The sequence below is a fragment of the Solanum stenotomum genome, chromosome 9 (genome assembly GCF_019186545.1).
Source record: "Solanum stenotomum isolate F172 chromosome 9, ASM1918654v1, whole genome shotgun sequence".
Taxonomy (NCBI): Eukaryota; Viridiplantae; Streptophyta; class Magnoliopsida; order Solanales; family Solanaceae; genus Solanum; species Solanum stenotomum.
Window position 1 is genome coordinate 47408558 of NC_064290.1, and position 25395 is coordinate 47433952.

Genomic DNA, 25395 nt, shown 5'->3' on the forward strand with positions numbered 1-25395 from the left:
AAAACTCTTGATGATTCATACCTATAATGAGCTTTATCTTGGCAATAAAGTTTTGTTTAACATTATTAGCTACAAAGAAACAAATTTTGTTCTTGTTAAGCAGTTGACCAGAAGTATTTTCATAGATGTAAGTGATTCCAAGGAACATCTCAAGAGTTCCTTTACTCCCATTGCAAAATAAAATTGTATCATCTGCAAATGAGAGGTGATTCATCTGGGACCATTTTGGTTCATATAGAAGCTTTTGTAACCCCTTCTCCTTGGCAGATCATTAAGCATTTGAGATAATAATTCAGAGGAAACTACAAAAAGGAAAGGGGAGAGAGGATCACCTTATCTAAGACCTTTACCTGATTTGAAGAAGCCTTGTCTATCTCCATTGACAATAATAGAATACCAGGTATTGGAAATGTACCTGTAGATTAAATCAATCTAAATCTCACAGAAACCCATTTTTCTAAGCACCATGCATAGATAGGTCTAGGAGACTCTATCATATGCCTTGTTCATATCTAATATTATCACCACATTTCCCTCTCTATCAGGTTTTTTGACGCCATTGATGCTTTCCTGGGCTAAGAGGATATTTTGAGAGATTGCTCCACCCTTTATAAATCTAGATTGGTTATTGGAGATAATCTTAGGGAGGATGGGGTTGACTCTGCTATTTAAGATTTAGGATATGATTTTGCTAGTAACATTGCATAGGCTGGGTCTAAGGTCTGTGAAGTATTGGGGAGATTCCATTTAAGGTGTCATAGTGTGAGTGTAGAATTTGGTGAGCTCACCACCTCCAATGAAGGTCTTGATAGCCATATGCATGTCTCCTTGGATAATACTTCAAACACTTTGAAAAAATTCCCCACTATACCCACTGGTCCTGGAGTACTATTTGGATAACTAAAGAATGTTGCTTCTTTGACCTCCTAGATTGAAGGGCTGGAAATAAGCATTTCATTGTCTTGCTCAGTGATTTTGAGAATGCTCCGGTGGATGGCTTACATAGGAGAAAGACTTGTCCTTGAGAATGATTCTAGAGAAATATAGAGATTTTTCATGGAAAATTATAGAAGGTCCTAGAAAATTCTAGTTAGGTAGAGAGGTCTAGAAAATGGACCTAAATATAAATATGTAGAAACTTGCATGGTAATTATTATTTGCATATTAGTCCCTAAGTTAGTCGTATAAAAAGAGGGACATCCATATGTAAAATCATCAAGCAAAAATCAATTAAAATCTCTGCATAATTCTTTCTAACAATTCTCTTGTATTTTTTTTTTCATTCTCTTAGTAATTCTTGGAGTTTTAGACAGACTTGATATAGCGAGATCGTGAGCAAATAGTGCAAGAACGTGAACAATCTGTCAAGTATCGCCCGTGTGCTTAGTTGGAGTCTAAGTTTATGACACCATTCTGCTATATATCTCAATAGGTTGGCCTATGAGTCGTAGAATTTGAGTGACAAATGAGTAGAGAAACATTAAGGCTAATGCTATTGTGTTGAGTATTATACTTTCAAAAAAATATCTATCACTTTTTAAAAAATTTAAAAAATATTTATACTCCGTGAAGAAATTATTTATATAATGTGCAAGGATAATATTAAGAATAGTTATTTAACATTATCGTTGATTGATTTGATCAGTAAATCTTCATAAAATTATGTGTATTTGAAAATTTGTTGTAACATGTAATCACAAATATTTATTTATAAAAGGATTATGAAGATATGTAATTTATTAATGGGACGACTTAGGATATTCTAATATTTTATTTATGAAACATGATTTCCTCATTTGGTAAGTTTGTACAAAAATTGGAATTTTCTTAATAGTTTCCATAAATTAAAGAGTTTTAATGTTTATTAAAAAGAATACAACTTAAAAAATTCAAATCATTTATCCAAACAAAATTTTAACTTCCTTTCAACCTAATTTAAATCATGTCCAAACAAGACCTTAATCATTTGCTACCTCTCCATTCTTTTACCCTTTCTTCAGCAACAGAAGCCTGCAACAAGAGGGAAAATGAAGTATTATGATAACATTTTCATGTTCCATAGAAAGCAATCTTTGTTTGATACCTATCAAGTTACTTTTTCCACGTAAAAAGTTCAAAAATGTTCTTCATTTATGCGAAATTGCATAAAAAAATTCCTTGTTAATACTTTGATCTAAAAATGCTTTCGTCGTTAGTATTTTGATCCAAAAATATCTCTCCTATTACTTTTGAGTCAAAAATGCAATTTTTGATAAACATATTGTTTTTTTTTGTGTAAACACTTTCTTTTTCTAATAAAAATATTGTAACATATCCTTAATTTTCATAATTTTATGATCATAGTAACCTATCATTAATTTTTATTTAGATAACAATAAGATTCACTGTCCTAATAGTATATAAACTATTTTCATTTAGACACTTATTTTTTGCGAAAGCTCAAAAAGACACCTCACTTTAAAATAAGCATTTTTTGAAAGAAAAAAAAACTTTGATTATTTCAAAAACATTATCAAACAGACTCACATAATAATTGAAATGATTGAACAATCTTTCTTTAAAAAAAATACTATTATATATGATGAATTTGCAAGACATTACCTCTTTTTTCCAATTAGTTTTGGAAATCATGAGAATAAGAATACTGGTTTGAAGTATGGTTCCTAACAACATTCCGGTCCACATGCCCTGCCATTTATAGTTTACGAATACAAACCAATAGAAAATATAAGAACCGTGAAATTAGAGAAATCATATATAATAATGTTTCCAACACTTTCTTTTTGTATTTTCTCCGTTTCAATTTATGTGATACATTTTTTTTAATCCGTCTCAAAAAAGAAAGAAAGATAAAACTCTCTTCGATCCAAAATAAATGAATTTCAAACATTTTCTCTATGTTCCAAAAATGAATGATTTTTTCAAAATTTAAAAATGTATTAATTGTTCATTCCAAAATTACATTTTCTTTAATGACCTTTTCAACTTCATATCAAGTTTTTGAAAAAGTTTTGCTAGAAACAAAAGAATAATACCCCTCTGTCCCTAATTATTTGTCCGCTTATTTTTTAGTTGTTCCTAATTACTTGTCCATTTTGACAAATCAAGAAAGGACAAATTTTTTTTACCTATTATACCCTCATTTAATTACTTTGAAAAAAGGTAGAACATCTTGAAAATCTTAAGTTTTTAATTCATCCACTTCATAATTAATAAAAGGTAAAATGGTAAACTCACTATGTCAATCATTGTTTTGTTAATAGGTGTGTCAATTCAAAACTGGACAAGTAATTAAGGACAGAGGGAGTATAGACAAATTATCCTTTAATTAATATCATTAATTGTTTTTCTTAAGAGGTGTATCACACTCTAAAAATGTAACGATCCGACCCATCGTTACTAAAGGGCATCTCATGCGGAGTGTCAAAGTTCTAGAAATGCAGTGCAAAATATTTTAAAATTTTAGCTAACAACGATTTTTGGCCCAAACTGATTTTTGGGTCAGGCTGACGTCAGCCTGCCATAGTGGGAGGCTTCCCGTTATGGCGGCACCGCTATAGCGGTTTGCGGGCGTTATAATGGGCTGATGAAAATTCTGCAACCTAATTAATGCGTAGTCTTTTACTTTTCTCCCATTTTTGAGAGGGGGAAATAGATCAGGGCTGCTCCAAAGACACTCGGGGTAACGGAGCAATAAGGAGGAAGAATTACTGTGCAAGGAAAGTTAAAACCTAAGGAATTTTGATGCTTGTTCATCAGTTGATGATTGGCACCAAAGTAGGCTAGGTTTCCTTCAACCGAGTAATTATACCGTTTTAATGCATTATATTTTGTTGATGTTCGGAGATTTCAAGCATAGGCATTCGAACACGGAGTCTAGACAGTTATAGATTGTTGTTATTACTATTAAGGTGGGAGACAAGATAATTGCTATATCTTGTTCTCTAATCTTGTTTAGCTTTGAATTTCCTTGTTAGGATGGTTTGTTTTGTCCAATAGATATAGGTATGCATGTTTATTGCTGGTTGTATCACTTGAGTATGCATAATGGGAAACCATATGATATGCATATGAATGACAATATGTTGATAATCTCATACAATGAATCAGTTATGTGACTTTGGTTTCAAGTGTTATTGTTCATTATGTTTGTGATTGTGCATGATTGTTTGTGTTTGATGGTTAGCTCGATTATCACGCCTGGTATAGGATATTCTTGGGGTTGGCTCGGATACCACGCCTACTATATATTAAGGGCTCGTTTGGTGTGAAGGATAAACACAAATAATTCTGCGATAATTATTTAGTGACATTTAATTTAGTGTTTGGTTGGAAAGTTTGGGATAACTTATCCCTAAATTAATAAATAGTACCGGGATAAGTTATCCATCCAAAAGGGTGGTATAATAATCTCATCACAATTTGTGATGGGATAACTTTATTAAATGACAAAACTACCCTTCAAACCCTTAAATTGATAACTTGCCGCTCGACTAACACAGTGGGGTGTTCGTGAGATTGAGAAACGATTGACCAACACAGTGGGGTGGAGTGCAACTTCAAGCCAAGTTGACAATTAGGTGTATGAAGAATCCAACACAACATTCATCAAAGATGAAGAGATGTTGAACATACTTATGAACATGAATCCAACTTCTTTCGGGAAGTTACTTCAAACATTGTTAGAGGCCAACGGGCGTGGATGGATACTAGGACACTTCTGAAGAGAATATTGAGAAACTCAAGCAGTTGTACTTAGAAGTCGGAAGACAAGATTGAAGGAATCGATCGATAAATGTATAGCTAAATATATGATCTCTAATTATGGCATGTTTCTGTTGCAGAATAATAAGATCTTTTTTGCTTCTTAACAATTTCTGATGTGAATTCCTTTGATAGTCCCCAATGTAATTTTTGTTCATTTTTTGGGATGTCTAAAACTTCTATTCAAAAGATGCAATTGCCTTCATGCTCTAAGAGGGTATTTTTTATATTAAGCCACTTACTTTTAGAAAGTATGTAATGATTATTATTTTTAGTACAACAAATCAAACAATCAATAAGAAATAATGTCAGGATAACTAATCCCAACAAAATTAATCCCAACATAACTTATCCCATCATAACTTGTATTCAAACCAAACGACAACTAAGGGTTAGCTCAGATACCACGCTTGGTAAGGGAATATCCATATATGATTTACTCGGGTACCACATCAATACACTAACTCAAGATGGTTCGGGTACCACATTGGTACGCTAACAGATTGCGCTTGGGTTCCGTGAGCGGAACAAATATGTGTTTATGGTTCCATTAGTGAACCTGGTTTACTTCTTCATAATGTAATTGTTGAATGTTAGATCCTTGAGTGGTCCGGGTTACTTGAAAAGTGAGTTAATCTCCGATATGACTTGTGTGTGATCATGTGGGACATGGTTCGTGATAATGTAAGTCAGGGTAAGGTATGAAAGTTCGGACTATGTGTTACTAGTGATGATTAAGGTATGTTAATTGTTTATTGATACAATGGTTATTACGTTAGGTAAATTGATGAGTTGGTCTAAGGCGCCAGTTTCATGTACTTTTCCAAAACGCTCAAGAAATTGCAAGATAAATTGAGAGAAAATAGTAGGTTCGCTGATAGGGCTGGTGGTGCCTTGTATTCGAGAATATTAATATGGTAGAAGGATTAGACTATGATTTGATATTGTGGTGGCGTAACAGAGAGGCATGGATCAAGAGGCATTAGTTATGGCAGTATAACTGGGGAGGGTAAAAGCAGGTGGATAGAGACTTGGGGTGGTGTCACTTCTATATCGCATGTTTTCTTCTGATTATCTATGTTATATTATGTGGTAGGTTCAGGTCAACCGATGATGTCTACCAGTACTTGTATTTGTATTGGTACTACTCTTGCTATGCCACTTGGCATAGTCTAGTTGCAAGAATTTTGTGATGTCTCATAGTTGAGGACGATGATAATTTCTGATACCTTTTACTCGTCTTTCTTTATGGTGGAAGTTGTGCTTTATTTATTTGTATAACATATACTGCTTTAGTTAGTAGCTCGTGTACCTGTTTAGACTAGTTCCTTGGGAGTGTTTTTAGTTTTCTGTAAAAAAGTTGTACTAAAGTTTTTTTCTTAAAGTTAAGATGTTAAAGAGCCGTTTTGTAGTAATTCATTTATTTTCTTCATATTTAATTCAAATTGGATGGAAAGGGTATCTAGGTTTTAGAGTAAGTGCCCGCACGATCCGATAGTGGACAAAATATGTCTTTGTCCACACTTTTACCTTTAATGCCTCTATCCACTTAACTTAAAAGTTTCCCTCCCTCCGTCATGGAAATGGATGTAGTATTATCTTTCACTAATTGAAAATAACGCGATTTTTATATTCCCTTTATCCTTTATGAAATACTCCCTCTGTCTACTATACCAAAAATAGATATTCACATTTTCTAGTCCAATTTGAAAATCAAAAAATAATTTATCATCTAGTTCCTAATTTATCTTTATTATTAATTATAGTCATTTCTCCATGAATTGAAGTTTATTGTATTTAAATGAAATATAACAAAATTGTCATTTTATTAATTGCTCCTTATGTCAAGTCAATATTGAACGAGTAGAAGAACAGAGATTAGTCTGTACTTTAGATTTTAAAAAATAAATATCCATTTTTATTAGTCCAATATAAGTTGTGTTTTTATTGTAGAGAAGAAGGAGAGAGATTACAATACCTTAACACCCATGTCGAGGGAAAAGCTAAAAATAAGACCCATAGGAATACCAAATACATAGTAGCTTACTATGTTAATGTAAGCTACATATGTCTGCCAACCTGCTCCAATAGCCACACCTGTAATTGTTGCTCCATTATTAATATTAATATACGAGCGATATACATTTTATTGGCTATTATTTTGGTGGGCGTTATTTATGTCAATTTCTCTAAATTTAATTTTAAATAGTAACTCCAAAGCAGATATTTATATCATTTAATTGAAGAATTTATCCTTTAAATGAACTAATTTATAAAATATGATATGTGTTTTGAGATGAAGAAATATTCCTGAAAGAGTAGGTTGAAGACCGTTAAGCATAATTGTAGTTCCTAATAGAGGAGTAAGTTCATATACGGCTTGCTGAACTTCAAAACTTTCCGTAAACAAAGGTGGATATCGACTTCGAGCAACAAAAAGTGTTACCGTAAGTATCGTCCCAATTAAAAGTGAAGTTATTGACACCACTAGGATTGAAAATTTTGCTGTTCGAGGGTGCCCTGCTCCTAGTTCATTTGACACCCTTACACTGCACCCAAAAAGAACAAATTCTTTTTTTTTTAATTTAATACTTTACTCCATTCATAATCGGATTGATATCTCTTAGATAATAACTTGGGAAAAGTGATTATAGGTGACAATAAAGTTTCAAAACTAAAATAAGTGACACGAGTCTTAATTATTGAGTAAATGTTATAATTTTAAAATTAGTGTTAAGAACGCTAATTTTAAAACCATTAAGTTTTATTATTTACATAAAGATCTTATTTTTCTCACTCCTCCCCTCCCCTTCCTTTTCGCCGCCATCTCCATCCCCCTCCCTTCTGTCGCCACCTCATTTCCATCATTTCTATCGCCGCCGCCACCACCTCCTCTTCCTCATCCTCCTCCATCACCATCGCCACAATCATCAACTCTTCTTTCATCGTCACTACTAGAAACAAAAGTTTTTCCTAGCGCAAATCAATGAATAATTTGTGCTATAAAATATAATTTCTCCACCTCATCAAACTAGCTCACTAAAAAACCACTTGGTGAAAAGTAGATTCGCATTGAAATATTGAGAAACTTTCTAATTCTCCGTATGAAAACATTATTATTATTTTTTGTTTTCACTGATTCAATCAAAATATATGTTGAATAGTCACTACACATTTTTCAATGAAAAAATAGTACTCCCTCTATTTCTATTTGCATGTTACTTTCTTCGTCCAACAATAGTTGTCCACTATACTATTTTAGGATGTCTAACAATACTTGTCCACTTTATGAAATCAATGAATAATTTTACACTTAGTTCGTAATTTACCCTTACCATTAATTATAGTCATTTCTCTATTACATTTTTCAAGACATTGTATTTAATATATTCAAAGGTTGATATAGTAAATTACCCTTCTATTTATAGTTTCTTAAGGGGTGTATCAAGTCATTCGTGGACAACTGTTGTTGACATAGGGAGTACCATTTTAGATCTCACACTCCTTAAGAAATTAGGTAAGTTTACCATTGTACCCTTATTTAGTGTATCTTGAAGTCAAGTTTTCAATAAATGAACATAAATTAATTTATTTGATTAACTACATGGACCAATGAACATAAATTAATCATTTAGTTTTCCTATGTTGGTCAAAACATATTTTCAAGGCTAATAATTCTCAAGGATAAAATAGGAAGAATAATGATTTTTTAGTAAGGACGGCGTATAAATAGGAGCGGATGGAGTAATTCTTAAGTGGTGATATTCTAAAATAAAAATTTATATATTCTAAAAAGAGTTCTTAAATTATAATTCTTCTCGTATCAACTTGATCAAAATATATTTTATGATATTAATCAAATTTTACTTTACTTGAATATTAAAAAATGAAAAATGCTACACAAACAAACCTTATTGCTGCATTAAAACCAATGCACAACATGAACGTCCACCCAACTATGCTGGTGCTGCAAAATATCGAAACAAAAAAATAATAAATATAGTAAAAGAGTTATTATTTCCTTTAATGGACTTTAAGATAGTAATTTTTAGTGTTTGATGCCTGAAAGTGACATATATTTATATGTATATTTTCACACCAAACACATCTTAATCTTAAAAAGTATAAATTAAAGTGAAAACACATATCACCAAATCATTAATTTTGCTAGCGCGGATGTTTTGTATATTAAACTGTCCTTTTTAACTTTTTATTTTTTTACAAAAAATATAATCAAATTTCTTAGTGTATCTATCATATCCATTAATGTTATGCATTTATGACATGTAAGCTTACGTTTAAACATGCGATATAAAGTCATAATTTCAAATCAGCATATAAACTCACCATATGGAAACTGCGTCAACCGCAATTTTTGCATCCTTTACGTATCCAGCAGAGATAATCAAAGCCATGAAGTACCAATACTCTAAGCTACACAATTTACAATTTTTTAAAGAATTACTATTAGTTACTAATTAATAGCAAGTAATTACATGTCAATTTTTAGTAAGGACGATAGATAAATAAGAACAGAGAGAGTATTTTATTAAGGATAAATTAGTCATTTTAAAGTTAAATTATTACTAAATATACAAATATATATATTTTTTTTAACACAGACTAAAAAAAAGTGTGTTACATACTTAGACGGTCCATAGACAAGCATTTTAATTAAGATATACATCGTATGGATTCAGACGATGTATATCTTAATTAAAATGCTTGTTAAAATTCATACAATTTAACTCTAAGAAAGTGCAAAACGTGACGAGCATTTGAGGATGCCACATCATAAAAATTGAGAGAGAGACTCACCATATCATGACACCAGATGCAAATGACAACCTAACAAATCCCCAAAGATTTTCAAATGCCTTGTAAGAAAATCCAGACCAAGCTTCACCACATGTCCCACATATAATGTAAATAAATTGGGCAAGTACCATGAACCACCATGAACCATTTAGCACTACAGCTCCAGCCACTAGCCCCAAATCCATTTTCATCATGAACAACCAGCTCAACATGGTATGGCCAGCTAGCGCGACGGCGGCTATAATGGCCATAACCATCATCTTGCTTTGGGCTTGAAGGAATTTTTGAATAGGGAAGTTCATTGCATAGGCAAATAGTTGAGGAATCATCCAAATAGAAAATTTACCTGCCCATATTGCTATGTCCATAGGCTGGCCAATGAGTTGTAAAATTTGAGTGGCAAATAAGTAGAGAAACAATAAGGCTAATGCTGCTGTGTTGAGTATAATCAAAGATCTTTGCAAATAGACACCTAACATGTCTACTTGTTTAGCACCATAAGCTTGTCCACAAAGTGTTTCTAATGCACTTCCCATACCTAACTGTTAGGAAAAGATCAAATATTTTTCGTAAGATTTTCAACAATAACGGTAGCAAAAACATCATATATTGCAATAGTACACACACATGATGCTACATCTTTCTGCACATTTTCAGCTGATATTCGCTATCAATCAGAGAGCTAGAATTTTCATTAAGGAATGTCAAAAAATTATAATTATGTTGTTAGTTAATATCAAACACACAACTTTACAAAACTTTTGCTATACTTTAATTAACAACTGCATTAAATCTTCAACTTGTGCTGAGAGGTATTAACATTGATATAAAAAAATCAAACTTTGACCTAACTATATAATATTCCCATGTTCAATTTGTTTAACTTATTTTGATGTGACACTGAGTTTAAAAAAGTAATTAGGGGTTTTGAAATTTCTGATCTAAAATTGAAAATATGTCAAATGTATCAAAATGTTATATAATCTTGTGGTCTTAAACATGTTTTGTGACAAATTAAAATTAAAGAGTTGCTAAAAAATGAAAGGGTCATTATTTTTTAAACGTACCAAAAAGAAAAGTAGATCAAACAAATTGAAACCCTTGGACTAGGATAGCTCCTCCCTTGCTTGGTTCCTGAATATAGCTCTTTTGCTAATACAACTAATACGGACCTAATAATTGTAGCTATATTTCATATATACGCAAACTATAGCTACGTTTCATAATGATTTGCAAGAATAGATTACCAAAGCACCATAAAAAAAAACTCGCTAAATATGAAAAGAAACAATCCTTATGAGACAAAAAGATTAAAAATAAAAGTAAAACACATAAATTAAGACGGAGGATGTAATAGATTACCAAAGCACCATAACAGAGTCCAGCAATAACAGAGTTTTCTACAGATACAGCAGCAAGTTGTAAGACTCCAAGATGGCCAGCAAAGAGTTGAGTGATTTGAGCAATTGAGTATTGACATATAGAAGTTGAAATTGCTGGAGAAGCAAGACTCCATAACTTCTTTGATTCAATATAGAATTCATGGAAGAAAGTTTTAACTCCATCAATTTTTTGTATATCATGCTCAGAATCAAAAGAAGGCAAATAGTGATAATCTTCCTCCATTTCTATAGGAGGATGTGTTTAGTTAGTTGGTGAGTACTTAATTTTTGTTTTCAAATATCCTTAATCTGCCTATATTCTATTTTTCTCATAAGTCATACCTCACTTATGAAATAATTTAAAATAGTAAATAAAAATATGATAATCAAAATATATGTATTTTTTTAATGGATATAAATAAAAAAATATAACAAGTAAAATGACCTCAAGGAAATAAATTATTACGACAATCCTATTAAATATGCCACGCATTTCATGACTTTATTTATTTGGAAATGATTAGACAAGACATGATACATTTTAGTTTTAATTACTGAGGAACCTGCAATAAAAAAGTTTAGAGATCGTGAATTAGGATAGAAGATAATTAATTGATAGTTGAGTGTTCTCTTATTTCTCTGCGAGACAGGCTTGGTGGTAGATACTTTGATGATCTTCTTTCTTATCAGTAGTATTAACACTATTTTTATAGTTTCTTGTTCTTCAATTTCGACTTTCTTTCTTCTTTTTTGTGCTTTGAGTTACTGTACTTTCCCCTATTTGTTGTGTATCACTCCCCATTTTATATCCACTTTTCTTAAACACTTTGACAGTTTTTTTTTTTCTAACGAGGGGTTTATCAAAAATAATTAGTATTTCTCTTTTTTTAAGTTAAGGTAAGAAGCGAGGCATTGATGTGTAATAGGTTTAATGACTTCAATTATTGGAGAGGAGGAGGTATTACTTCATCCGTTTAACAATAATTGTTCACTATATTAAAAATAGTTATCTAATAATACTTGTCTAATTTTAAAAAATTAAGAGATAATTTACTTTTGAGTCTATTTTATCCTTATTATTAAATACTATATATAGTCTAACACATTTTTTAAAACATTAAATTTAATAAAATTAAAAAATAATATAGTAATATTATTTATTATTTCTTAAAAAATATATCAAATTAATAGTGGACAACTATTATCGGAGAGAAGAAATTCTTCAATTAACGTCTATTCAATCATCTATGTTGCACGGGCTAAAGCAGTCATTTCCTAAAAAATTGAATTTATGTTACACCACTCCCAATAATAAGATATGCACGATCCAATCTTGGAGTTATCACAGCAAACATTAAATAATGAAGTCAAGGCTCTTAGATTAAGGTCACACCCTTTCCAAGAATATTACCCTATGTTCCATTCTTCTGATCACGTTTAATTTGAAAAAATCCTTTTAGTCAAAATTTGGCAAAGGATAAAATAACATATTTTACATTATATTATTTTATCTTTTTAAATATTTTTATTATTTTAACTTTAATACCTTTTAATTAAAAAAAAATTAATTTTTTTAAAATTAAAAAGATATTATAGGCTTTTTAAATTTTTGACCAAATTTTCTGGTCATTTTGCATTACCCTTTTATTTATATTATGCTTCAAAAATTATAAATAAAAAGATAATTATTAATTTTTCCTTAAAAAACTTCTTAGAAATTTTATAAGGAAATGTGAACACTTTAAAAAAATTAATTGCAAGAATAATATGAAAAAAAATTTAACTAATGCTTTCTTGATTTAGTAAAATCGACAACTAATAATAGACAATTAGTTTTATTATAATGATCAACTAATATGAGATGGGGTGAGTATTTATATGTCGTCCTTACTAAAAATAGATGGTTTTTAATATTTGTCATTTCACAAAATCAATTCATAAATGACACTATTCTTACTATTTTACCGTTGAGAGTATAAATTTGACCGACATAGGAAAACTAATTGATTAATTCATGTTTATTTATTAAAACTTAACTTCAACAGAATATTAAATAAAGTTATAATAGTAAACTTATATAGTTTCTTAATGACTTGAAATCTAAAATGACATATAAATAGATACATGGGGAATAATTGAATATATTTTTTTTAGTTTTACTCAAATAGTAATTATTATTTTAAAAAGAAATAAACATTGCCTAATTAGCATAAAAATTAATAAAGTGCATATACACATACTTAAAATTATGATTATTTAGATTAACTCTTTTTTATTTATTAAAAAAGATTTAAAAAAGAATATTTATTAAGAAACACTAGCATTTTAAATAATTACTAAATTAAAAAAATATAACAAGTGAAATAGCCCCCGGAAATAAATTATTACAATTGTCGTATTAAATATGACGCGTGTTTCATTAATTATATTTTCTATTTATTGGAAAGAACTAAGAAGGGAGTTATTAATCATTTACTCTGGTCTAACTTTCTCCGTTTTATATCAGATGGACATTTTATTAAAAATAGTTATTTTATATTATTTGATCGATAACTTAATTAAGATAAAATTAATTTTTTTTATATTTTACCCTTATAATTAATATGACTTTTTAATTGTAAACTTGATCAATTTATTAATAATTTTTTAATTATCATGTAAAACAAAAAATGATCATCTAATATGAAATGGATGAAATATTTATTTCGTTCACATTGTTTGTCATATTTCAACACAACATACACGAAGAAAATTATTGTTATGACTATTTTTATAACAGTATTAAATATTAATCTTTAAAAAATAATTAAAATAATAAATAATTAATGCTAAAACACCGCCTATGCAATTCAATACACATGTCGATCACTTTCCTATTTGGTGACTACTCGTTGTTTCTAGTTCTTTTTACTCGCTCCGTTTATTTTTAGTTGTTATTGTTTAATTTAATATACATTAAAAAAAAAATTTATTATAGATATTTTACCACATAAGATCTAAACTATGTGAATTAGACTATTTACCATCCTTTACATTTTTAGATAAAAAATGCTCCCGCAATTATTTTAAAAAATCACGAATATCCTCAAGAATTAATAACAATGATATGACACGCCACATGATACTAATTTCACCACCTAAATTATCAACTAAAATACCTACTAAATTTTGATCCAATTTATTATTTAAATACTTACTCATTCTTTCTAGATCCTTTAAATTATTAAGCCATAAATACACCACAGTACCATGGAAAAAGCAAAAAAAAAACAAATGAAGAGCAGTACGCCAGTAATTCAAAGAGATTAAATGCAACCAACTCTTTATTTTATTTTATAACATATAGACATGAAATTAATTGTGAATATTGAAAAGAGGTTGCTTTGTAGAGAAGGGAGAAATGGTGATAAGTTTGTCTCTTACTTTTAGTGGGTCGAGTCTAGACAAAAAATTAGGGTTTGAATTATAAATTGGGTCAAAATTTAGTGACTATCCTAGCTGGCAAGCTTAGACAACGGGATTATTATTGTATGGCGTACTGACATACTATATTAGTGATGTTAGTTTTTAAGAATATTTGTGGTCTTTTAAGTTAATAGTAACGACTTTTTTGATCCCCAAAATATAACGAAATATATAAATAATCTATTTTGTATAGTTCAAAAACTATTTTAACTCTTTTCCCGTTTATTTATAAAGTGCAAAATGTTAAGATCTTAATTATTTGTTGTAGTTTAAGTAAGAAAATAATTAGTAAGCAAAATTTTACTAAAATTTCCATTATACATGAACGACTAGAACAATCATTGTCCAAGCTTTTAACTCATGTTTATCGAGCATCAGGTAGATTTACATCTGATGGTCAATTTATCAATTGTCATGATGAAGGTGTTTTGAATATAAAGGCAAAAGTTGATTCTCAATTTTGTGATTTCCTCAATGATGCAAAGAAAGATATCGACCTAGCATTGGATTTTTTCCCAAAAATTGATCGTAGTGTTTCTAATTTGTCTATCACTCCACTAGTGGTAGTGCAAGTGATGGAGTTTACGTGTGGTACAGGGCTAGCTTTATCTATGAGCTCTGAACACACAGTTATTGATGGATTCACAACATTGAAATTTGTTTACGAGTGGTCTAAAGTGAATAAAATGGGAATTAATATTCATTCCGATAAGATCAATTGCTTCACCTTTGACGATTTTGGTACCTTTTTTCCACCAACAAGTGATAATCATTTGTTAAAAAGAGTCAAGTCTCCTAGAGATGATCATTATCATGATTTAGCTGAAATGGTTGCGAGGAGGTTTGTCATAAATCAATCAGTGATATCAAAACTTAGGGAAAATGTTAGAGTGGTTTATTTCAGACCATCACGAGTTGAATTGGTGATCGCTTTCCTATGGAGGGATCTAATCAATGTTTTATCGACGTAAAAATAATGGACGTTTGAGACCTTGTTTATTGAGCGTCCCTGTAAATTTACGTGGTAAGGTTGACTCTCCAAGATACGAAAACTCTTTTGGGATTTTCGCTCTTGAAGTCCCGGTCAAATTCATACCGGGAGAAACAGGAATGGAGTTACAAGAAAGTTTACTTTTGATCAAGGACATAATACAAAAAACCAATGTATCACTTGCGAAATCAAGTGATGACATATATTCCCTAGCGTCCAAGTTTCATGAAGAAATACAAGAATGGGAAGAAAATGAACAAGTGGATGTGTGCATGGCATCAAGTTTATGTAGGTTCCCTATTATGAAGCTGATTTTGGTTGGGGAAAACCTTGCTTGCTAAGTTTTGGATTGAGACGTAGTGATATGTTTTGGTCGTATGATACACAATGTGGCACTGGAATTATTGTTCAAGCAGATTTGAAGAAAGACTACATGGACATGTTTGGATGTGACAAAGATGTATTGTCTTTCACTTGTGATGAGTAGACATTTTGAAGTTTTGTTGTACTTGAATTAAGCTTTATTGCTATTATTTGGACATCATAGTATTGATGTTCAATAATGTTCTACCTTTATTGTTTGGTGTGTTCATTTAAACACTTATTTTAGCGTAATAAAAATCATTAAATCAATTGTTTGTGACCTACTTTTTACATCTTGCATAAGTATTATTAGATAAAACACTATACTAAAACACAAGAGGAGGGGTGGAGTGAATTGAAATCTTTTCGTGAACCGACAGTCGATTGTTACTACACACTAGTTGATGTGATTGTTACTACACACTAGCTAGTTGATGTAACTGCAAGTTAGTTTAAGAAGTAAAATTGTAATGATCCGGTCGGTCATTTTTGAAAAGTTTCATAAATTTACCGGTTTTCCCCTCATGTTATCGACCCCGAGTCCTTTTTGATTGAGTTTGAAAGGTTGGTTTTGATCTTTGAGTTAAAAGTTAAGGATTTGGTAAGTTTGAGAGTTTTAAAGGCTAAGTTATTAAGAAAGTGGTTTTTGGGGTCTTTTGAAGTTTCAAGTGTCAGAATGAAATTCTGTCGATTCCATCAGTCCCGAAATGTGAAATCTAATCCGTGAGAGTTGTCGGTGTCAGATTTCAAATCTTTTTGAAGATTTGAGGTCCTAAGTTGTGAAAATGTGGAAATTTGGCCTTTGGGTTGATTTTGGTCAATATTCGGGGTTTGGATGCTCGGATCGGGATTTCGAGAGTTCCGTTGGATTTGAGGGATGATTTCAGGCCTAGGTGAGGTCTTGGTTGATTTTTGAGAGGTCCCGAACTTATTAGCCTTTTTAGGTGTGAGTTATTTTCCTGTGGTTTTCACGAATGTCGGGTCAAAGAGACTTCAGATTCTAGTTTTGACAATTCCATTGAGCTGGAACGTTGAGTATAATTGATTTGCATATGCGATTTATGTGTATGGGGTTCATACCTTTAAAGTGTCAGCTTCAGACTTAATGGGGAGATGATGAGACGAGAAACAAAGTCAAGTGTTGAGAATCAGATAGTGATGTGTTCAGAAAGACTATAGTGTTATATCAATCCATTCATACTCTAGTGTATTCCTCAATGTTCAGTCATTACAACATCTTGTTGATGTTTTTAATATCAAAATTGTGTCTATGACCTATGCTAATACATTTCAAAGAGATTCACATCTACGTTCAGTTTCCAGAATGAGGGGAAAAAACTTTAGCCCATTGATCTCTTTATGCACGATCGGGTTTACACCCTAGACGTGACTAGCACTCGAGAATCATTTTTGATCCCTAAGCAAACCCTTGGCCTGGCTACATGACTTACATGACACTAAACAATACGCGGAAGCTTAAAATAGGTGAACACTAAGTCATTTAAAAAAGTCTTAAATATTGTCTTGCAAAATACTTAACATGAATCATTAGTTAAATAAAACATTCTGAGAAAATAATGAAAACATCTAATCCAATTTGTGTATGAAGCCTCTAACAATTTAAGATAGATGTCGGGACAAGACCCATGACACCTCCCAAAACTACTAAACCGAATGAAAATAGAGTCTCCTGAAAGAAAGGAGGCCTCACCAAATACTGTATACGAGTGAATAGTGATCTCAACGAAGCGTCTGTTGATGATCATGAACACCTGTATCTGCATCATGAAACGACGCAGGTCGAATGACGTCAGTACATTGAATATACTTATAAGGTTAGAGTAAACAACTTACTGACTTGAATGACTGAAAATAACATAATTGGATCAACCATTACCATGAGCCTAGCAATGAAAGTAACATGAAAATAATATACTTTACTTGTTGGGAGTTTCTCAAACCGACAACCATTACCATGAGCCTAGCAATGATACAACATTTCGCCCACGTTACAAAGGTCATTCTATACTTTGTCGGAGTATAGGACGATATCGTGACTATGGATCCATCTAATAGCCTTCTCATAGGAAGTGAGGAGTCGCATGAAGAATCAATGATATCCTATTATATGCTGGCTACGTAGTTTTATGGGTCTTCCGAATCATATGAGACTCTAACCAAACTCGGTGCTCGATACTACTTTCAAAATAAGTGATATAACTTTATGCACAATTCACCCATTACAAAGAATGGACTTGTTACTTAATTGAAATACTTTTTTTCAAAACATTGGATGTGTTTACATTCTTGAAAACGTGCACTTATGAACTTATTTTTCAAGTCCAATAATCAACATATATATATATATATATATATATATAAACATTTGAGTGTTTATGAAATATAACCTTTAAACTTTTCTCTTATCTTACGATACTTTGACATGTAAATGAAGACATGTGAATGTGACATGTAGAGTTTCTCAAGGATTAATGAAGACTTTAGGAGTTAAAATCAAGAAGAGAACGTAGGTACGATTTGAAAAAAAGGACCTGGTGACCCTGGCGCACTGAGTGGCATGGGGTGCCAACCCCAAAACTTCTGACCAGTGTTTGGGGTGCACTGTTGGTGCGCTGCGCCAGGCCCTAAGCTACTGGACAATTGTTTAGGCGTTATTGTGGCGCGCTGCCCCATGTCCCTGCCCAAAAATTTGACAAATTTTCTTGCTCAATTTTAAGTCCTAACTCATCTAATCGATTGGTTTCTTCCATACTCTCTTTAATTTATAGACCCAACATAAATTCATTGAAAACCCACACAAAATCCACCTAGAAATAACACTGATTCGCAAGATCCTCACCTCATGAACTCAAAACCTCCATTGTTAAAGAATTGGGCTAAAACTCAAGAATTTTCCAATAATACTTACACCTATCTTAGTATTAGAGGCTTCATAGATAGTCTAAAAGTCGATGAGTCTCTTATTATTTCTTTTGTTGTTGAGATGTTTTAAGGATGTGAGACGGTTAACTATAACTTGTTAATTATTTTCAAACATTTATTGGAGGTGAATTCAAATTGAGTTTTAAAAGTTATTTATGCTTTTGGAGTTCCCATTTTGCTTGAGTTAGTTTTTCGCTTGTAGTCAGTCAGGATGAGGGTTTGCTTGGGGACCAGCAATGGTTCTCGAGTGTCGGCCACGTCCAGAGTGTAGGCTCGGGTCGTGACAAACTATTCCAACACTATGATAGCTTTACATACCTCGAAGAACCAGGTTCTTGAAGAATCTTGAAGAAGAACTTGATTAGAAACGTTGAAACCCTAGCTTGAAGGAGAACAATAAAGAAAATCTTTCTTGAGATTCTTGAATTAGTTTCTTGAAAACTCTAGGGTCAAGAATTATGATTTTCATTAATGATTTATAATTGTATGAAGGAATTTGAGTTGTAAATAATGAAATTCATGGAGAATGACTTACCTTGAAGAAGAATCTTGAATGAAAGTCCTATGCTTTGATTTTTCTTAGGGTTTTGCCTTAGGGTTTGAGAGAGAAGAGAATGAGAGATTAATAGAAATGAAAATCTGATTGTTTTGGGTCTTTAATTAGTCAAGAAATATGTTTAGGGTTTTCTTAGAGGTAAAAAAACAAAAACGACCCCTTTTAATGTTTTTACCGTTGGCTAATTCGTCACTGCACTGTATCAGGTTACTAAAATGGTCATGATAGCGTTTAACTCAAAACTTGTAATGTTGCGAAATTGGTAGCGTTGGAAAGAAGATTCAAATACTTTTAATTTGATAGGTTATTGGATATGTAACTCTTTATATTCTAAGAGATATGGTCATTTGAAGTTGACCCAAGTAGAATCTTACAACAAAATTTAATCGGTAAGGAAACTTTCAACTCAACTTTGTGCTAGGAGATTCTAGTGACCTTAATTGATATCCAAAATCATTCTCACACTAAAGAATTGACCTTTACACATGGCAATTTAAGAATCATCTGATACGATCTTACATGTAAATGAATAATAGTTCGGGTCCTAACTTAGAAAAAAATTTGGAGTGTTACAAAAACTTTATTCATTTCAACATTCAGTTTGAACATTCCATCACAAGCATACCTTTTTCCACAAAAATACCCTTTTTCACAATTACATATTAATTAGATTTGATAATCTGCTTAGAGCCTGTTTTATTAAGAAGAAAATTAGACAATTTTTTTAAATTTTTTATGGAAGAAGTATAAAGTACGTTTTTTGATTAAATAGATTTTTCAATCAAGCCGTGTACCTTACCCTCCAACTATATTTTCATCGTATGCACATTATATTTCATTTAATATACACTAACGATTAAACATCAAGATTTTAAACTAACATGAATTTTAAAAGAACAAGTTGATGCACAAGCGAGACCTATTCTCTAATTTGTTTGGGTTATTTTTGAAGATGTTTTTTTTCTATAAATGGTATAATTTTATTTCTGCTTTTTTTTAGGAGACAAATATAGTGTCATACAAATTTGATTAATAGTTTTGTTTTTAAATGTGATACTATTGTTTTTTTTTTTTTTGTAATTATCAACTATGAGATTTTAGTGTAACAATGATTGTGCGTACGTCTTACAAATGTCCATATGTGCTTGAATTCATATGAAAAATAACTAGTACTATTTTTTAGATGTTAAAAGTTTACCAGTAGAAAGAAAAGGTAAAATGTAGTTGCTAAAACTATTTATAATGACTAAAATTTGTTGTTTTACTTTAAGATTTAAACAACTAAATGACTATTAACAAAGAGGAATTTGATCGTTGTAAGTGTAACGATCGAATTAATTGTTGTCACAAAATAATATGTAATGATAGAATATGTAATGTGGTCGCTAAACCTTTAACAACAGAATTTTTAATGATCGACAATGATCAAATTTTATTCAATCATTATAATCTTTTAACGATTAAATTTGTACTTTTAATGAACAAAACTTTCTTTTGCTAAAGGTCATTTTTCTTGTAACGGGCTGCCTTGGTGGTGGACTCAAAAGAGTTATATAATTTCACTAATATTATTTATATCCTTAATTTGCCAAAACTTAGTGCAACACTTTAATACAACACTCCTATTAAATATGGCACATGCTTACAAGTTACAACAGTTACCGTCCTATTAAATTTATTAACTCCATTTATTTTTATTTGTTCACTATACTAAACATAATTATTCATTAATATTTGTTCAATTAAAAAAATCAAAAGATAATTTGTCTTATGTGTCTGTTTTATCCATGATGTTAAATACTAGTATTAATTATATTATTCAGTATCTAATACATTTTTCAAAGCAACTTACATAAATGACTATATTTATAGAGTTATTGAAGTTCAATAGCTATAAATATGTTATTTACCAAAAATGACTATAATTTATGTTTTATTCTTACGCTTTATTTTTGTATTTTTTATTTTTATTTTTCTATTTATACATTGATACAATTTTAGTTACAATATCTAAATAAGAAAAATGTATTATTGGTACAATTAGCACATGAATACTTTGAATTCAAATTGATATCTCTATTTATAAAACTTAAAGTATTAATATATCAAGAATACAAGTATTTATAAAAAATCAATGTATTAATACATCAAACACGATAAAATATAACAATATAACATATGAACACGATAATTTGAAAAATGGAGTACTGTTGTTAACCAAAAAATGAATATACCAATGTTAAACAAGAAAAATGGAAAATAAAAGAAGGGAAAACTACATAAATCCCACTAGTTTAGGACCTAATTACTAGAATTCAAGATAGTTTCGATAATTACATCCTATACCATATTTTGTCAGTCAGATACATGTATCATTACTCGTGAGATACATGTATCCGACGGTTTGAATTAAAGAGATACATATTTTAATAATATTGAATAACCTATTTCCTTAAATAAATGAGTAATTTAGGCTTAATTAATAATTCTAACTGATTTGCAGATTCATTAACTTATTAATTCTAACAAATCTTCCTAAAATAACGAAAACCTAAAACCACAAGAGTTCTCTAATTGAAAACTTCATCTTCTTGGCAACAGGTTTGAAAATTGTGGACTACCATGGGTGATGAGAGCAAGCTTGATCTTTTCTTAATCTCAAATGCTAGAAGAGACATTCTTGAATCTCAGAGTTAGGCTCAGTGCCTATGAAATTCGTTTTTGAATTTTTGTGATTGAAAGGAACAGGAGAGAAAAGCCTGGTGGACGAAGATGGGATCATTTTTTTCATTTCTCCAGATTTATCTCGATGTGTATCTAAGCTTTTCACTTTCTTCTTTCTTTTGTTTTTGTTTTAGCTTCTTTTTTTTGTTGGTTAGTTTATTTCTTTTTGGATTCTTTTGCACTTATTTCAGATATATTAACTGTCCGATTTTATTTTTTTCTCTGTAATATGAGCTTTGATTAGTATTAGATACAGTTTGTTTATGTATGGAACATTTTTTTACCCGATGATATTGATAGATACATGATAGTAAACAACTATTTAATATTTCAAATACACTATATACCTTGTTAGATATGGTGTTGATTATCGTTTCTAAGTTTTATTTATAGTAAGATACATTTTGTTTATGTCAGATACACATTTATTTTTGTTGTTCATATACATGTGAAGGGTAGTAGCTCGTATAATTGGTGTGAACTGTCAGATATTAGTTGATATGAATTTTAAGTTAGATACATTTTTATTCATTATTTTTTGCTAAGAAAATATATTTTTTGACAGTTTCAGATATACTATTTATCGTATTAGATACATGTATATTAAACACTGTAAAATACATATAACAACATGCTTAGATACATGAAACAATCAAATCAAATACGCAGCACTGCCATGTAAAGATATCTTGACTGAAACATATTAAATATATGAAATAAAACCTAAGATACATAAAATGAATTATATGACCAAATACATTGCAACTAAAATAATACATTGGGGGCGTGGGGTGGGGGTGGGGGTGGGGAATTGGGGATAGACGATTTATGGAGAAGGTTGAGGGAGGGGCTTGATGAGAGAGAAAGGTATTTGAACTATTAATTTTGATTTTTGAATGTAAAGATAATTTTAATTTTAAGGGTTTTAGTGTATCTAATTATATCTTTTAAAATATATGGTATAAAATATTAAAAGTTGCAATATATGTAATTGTTCTAAAGTAGAGATAATATTAGTATATATGGTATGGATATATGTCTAATTAGGTAGTTTTTCCATAAAAGAATGTGTAGATATCAAAGTGTGTAAGTATTGCGTTGTATAAAAGATTAAAAAACGAACAAACGTCAATTTTTTTTTGGTCAAATTTTTCCTATAATACTTGAGGTTTGGTGTTAACTTAGGTATTAATCTCTGAAAGAAAACTCTTATGCCACCTTATTGACAACACCCTTATTATCTAACAATCTGCAATTTCGCCATGGAAAGGAAAGTGTAAAAACAATATAATTTCATGGAAAGCAAAATTTTCAATCAAAACCCTATAAAATTAGATGAAAATATAAATATATATACATATATAATATTCATAAAAACGAGGAAATCAAATCACAAAAATCACTCCTAGAATCATGCAAAAGAATCTTGAACTGGCCATAATAAAAAGTCAATAAAAAATGCACTAAATGGGTAATCCAATCTTGAGGCATGATACGGCTATCTATTAATGGCATAATTTGGAAATACAAAAAAAATTGTGATATAAGTCAATAAAAAATGCACTAAATGGGTAATCCAATCTCGAGGCATGATATGGCTATATATTAATGGCATAATTTGGAGATATTATAACAAACACCTCAGAATCAAAGAATGGAGTCTAAGTCTCTCACAAAGATTAAAATCCTTTCCAAAAATCTCATAAAATCCTTCCCCACTTCAAATCATGTTAATGATGTTGATCACCCCAAAATTTACAAATTATCTTTCTTTGATCAAATTGCTCTCCAAATGCACGTCCCTTGTGTTCTTTTCTATCCAATCAAATATTCCACCTTTCCTAAAATTTCCATTATACATGAACAACTTGAACAATCATTGTCCAAGTTTTTAACTCATGTTTATCCAGCATCAGGTAGATTTGCATCTGATGGTCAATCTATCAATTGCCATGATGAAGGTGTTTTGTATATAAAGGCAAACGTTGATTCTCAATTTTGTGATTTCCTCAAGGATGCAAAGAAAGATATCGACCTAGCATTGGATTTTTGCCCGAAAATCGATCGTAGTGTTTCTAATTTGTCTATCACTCCTGTAGTTGCAGTGCAAGTGACGGAGTTTGCGTGTGGTACGGGGCTAGCTTTATCTATGAGCACTGAACACGCGGTTATTGATGGATTCACAGCATTGAAATTTGTTTACGAGTGGTCTAAAGTAAGTAAAATGGAAATAAATATTCATTCCGATAAGATCAATTGCTTCACCTTTGACGATTTTGGTACCATTTTTCCACCAACAAGTGATAATCATTTGTTAAAAAGAGTCAAGTCTCCTAGAGATGATCATTATCATGATTTAGCTGAAATGGTTGCGAGGAGGTTTGTCATAAATCAATCAGTGATATCAAAACTTAGGGAAAACGTTGGAGTGGTTTATTTCAGACCATCACGAGTTGAATTGGTGATTGCTTTTCTATGGAGGACTCTAATCAATGTTTATCGACGTAAAAATAATGGACGTTTGAGACCTTGTTTATTGAGCATCCCTGTAAATTTACGTGGTAAGATTGACTCTCCAAGATACGAAAACTCTTTCGGGAATTTCGCTCTTGAAGTCCCGGTCAAATTCATACCGGGAGAAACAGGAATGGAGTTGCAAGAAATTTTACTATTGATCAAGGCCGTAATACAAAAAACCAATGAATCATTTGTAAAATCAAGTGATGACATATATTCCCTAGCATCCAAGTTTCATGAAGAAATACAAGAATGGGAAGAAAATGAACAAGTGGATGTGTGCATGGCATCAAGTTTATGTAGGTTCCCTATTAATGAAGCTGATTTTGGTTGGGGAAAACCTTGCTTGCTAAGTTTTGGATTGAGACGTAGTGATATGTTTTGGTTGTATGATACACCATGTGGCACTGAGATTATTGTTCAAGCAGATTTGAAGAAAGACTACATGGACATGTTTGAATGTAACAAAGATGTATTGTCTTTCACTTGTGATGAGTAGACATTTTCATGTGTTTGTTGTACTTGAATAAAGCTTTATTGCTATTATTTGGACATCATAGTATTGATGTTCAATAATGTTCTACCTTTATTTTTATTGCTTGGTGTGTTCGTTTAAACGCTTATTTTAGTGTAATAAAAATCATTAAATCAATTATTTGTGACCTACTTTTTACATCTTGCATAAGTATTATTAAAAAAGTATTGTATTTTAAGATATGTATAAGGGTAAAATAGCAAAAAGTTCCTCCAAATTAATGTTTTCCTATGAAAAGTATAAGTATAAGAAAATATGATATATAATTTAAGCCGAAGAGAGTAAATAATTATTTATTAAATGAGGTCACCATGATATGACAGAAGGTTAATTAAGG

The 25395-nt window shown here is 30.8% G+C and overlaps 1 protein-coding gene and 1 pseudogene across 1 annotated transcript; one reads left to right on the plus strand and one right to left on the minus strand.

The window, feature by feature from the left end:
- LOC125875987 (protein DETOXIFICATION 32-like) overlaps positions 1 to 11264 on the minus strand; it is a 133786-nt pseudogene extending 122522 nt beyond the window's left edge.
- Positions 11265 to 21904: 10640 nt separating this feature from the next.
- On the plus strand, positions 21905 to 24681 carry LOC125877597 (BAHD acyltransferase BIA1-like). The gene is made up of 3 exons (XM_049558844.1): positions 21905 to 21974; positions 23923 to 24385; positions 24573 to 24681. Exons 1-3 carry the CDS (start codon positions 21905 to 21907, stop codon positions 24679 to 24681), a joined length of 642 nt encoding a protein of 213 aa, XP_049414801.1.
- Positions 24682 to 25395: the final 714 nt, after the last annotated feature.

What these genes read in the sequence shown, in the direction of transcription:
- LOC125877597 (XM_049558844.1), top strand. Translation starts at nt 21,905, where the DNA reads ATGGGTGATGAGAGCAAGCTTGATCTTTTCTTAATCTCAAATGCTAGA. An exon ending in AGACATTCTTGAATCTCAGA is followed by an intron (nt 21,975 to 23,922) that starts GTTAGGCTCAGT and finishes ATCCAGCATCAG; the next exon opens with GTAGATTTGCATCTGATGGT. An exon ending in GCTGAAATGGTTGCGAGGAG is followed by an intron (nt 24,386 to 24,572) that starts GTTTGTCATAAA and finishes TTACGTGGTAAG; the next exon opens with ATTGACTCTCCAAGATACGA.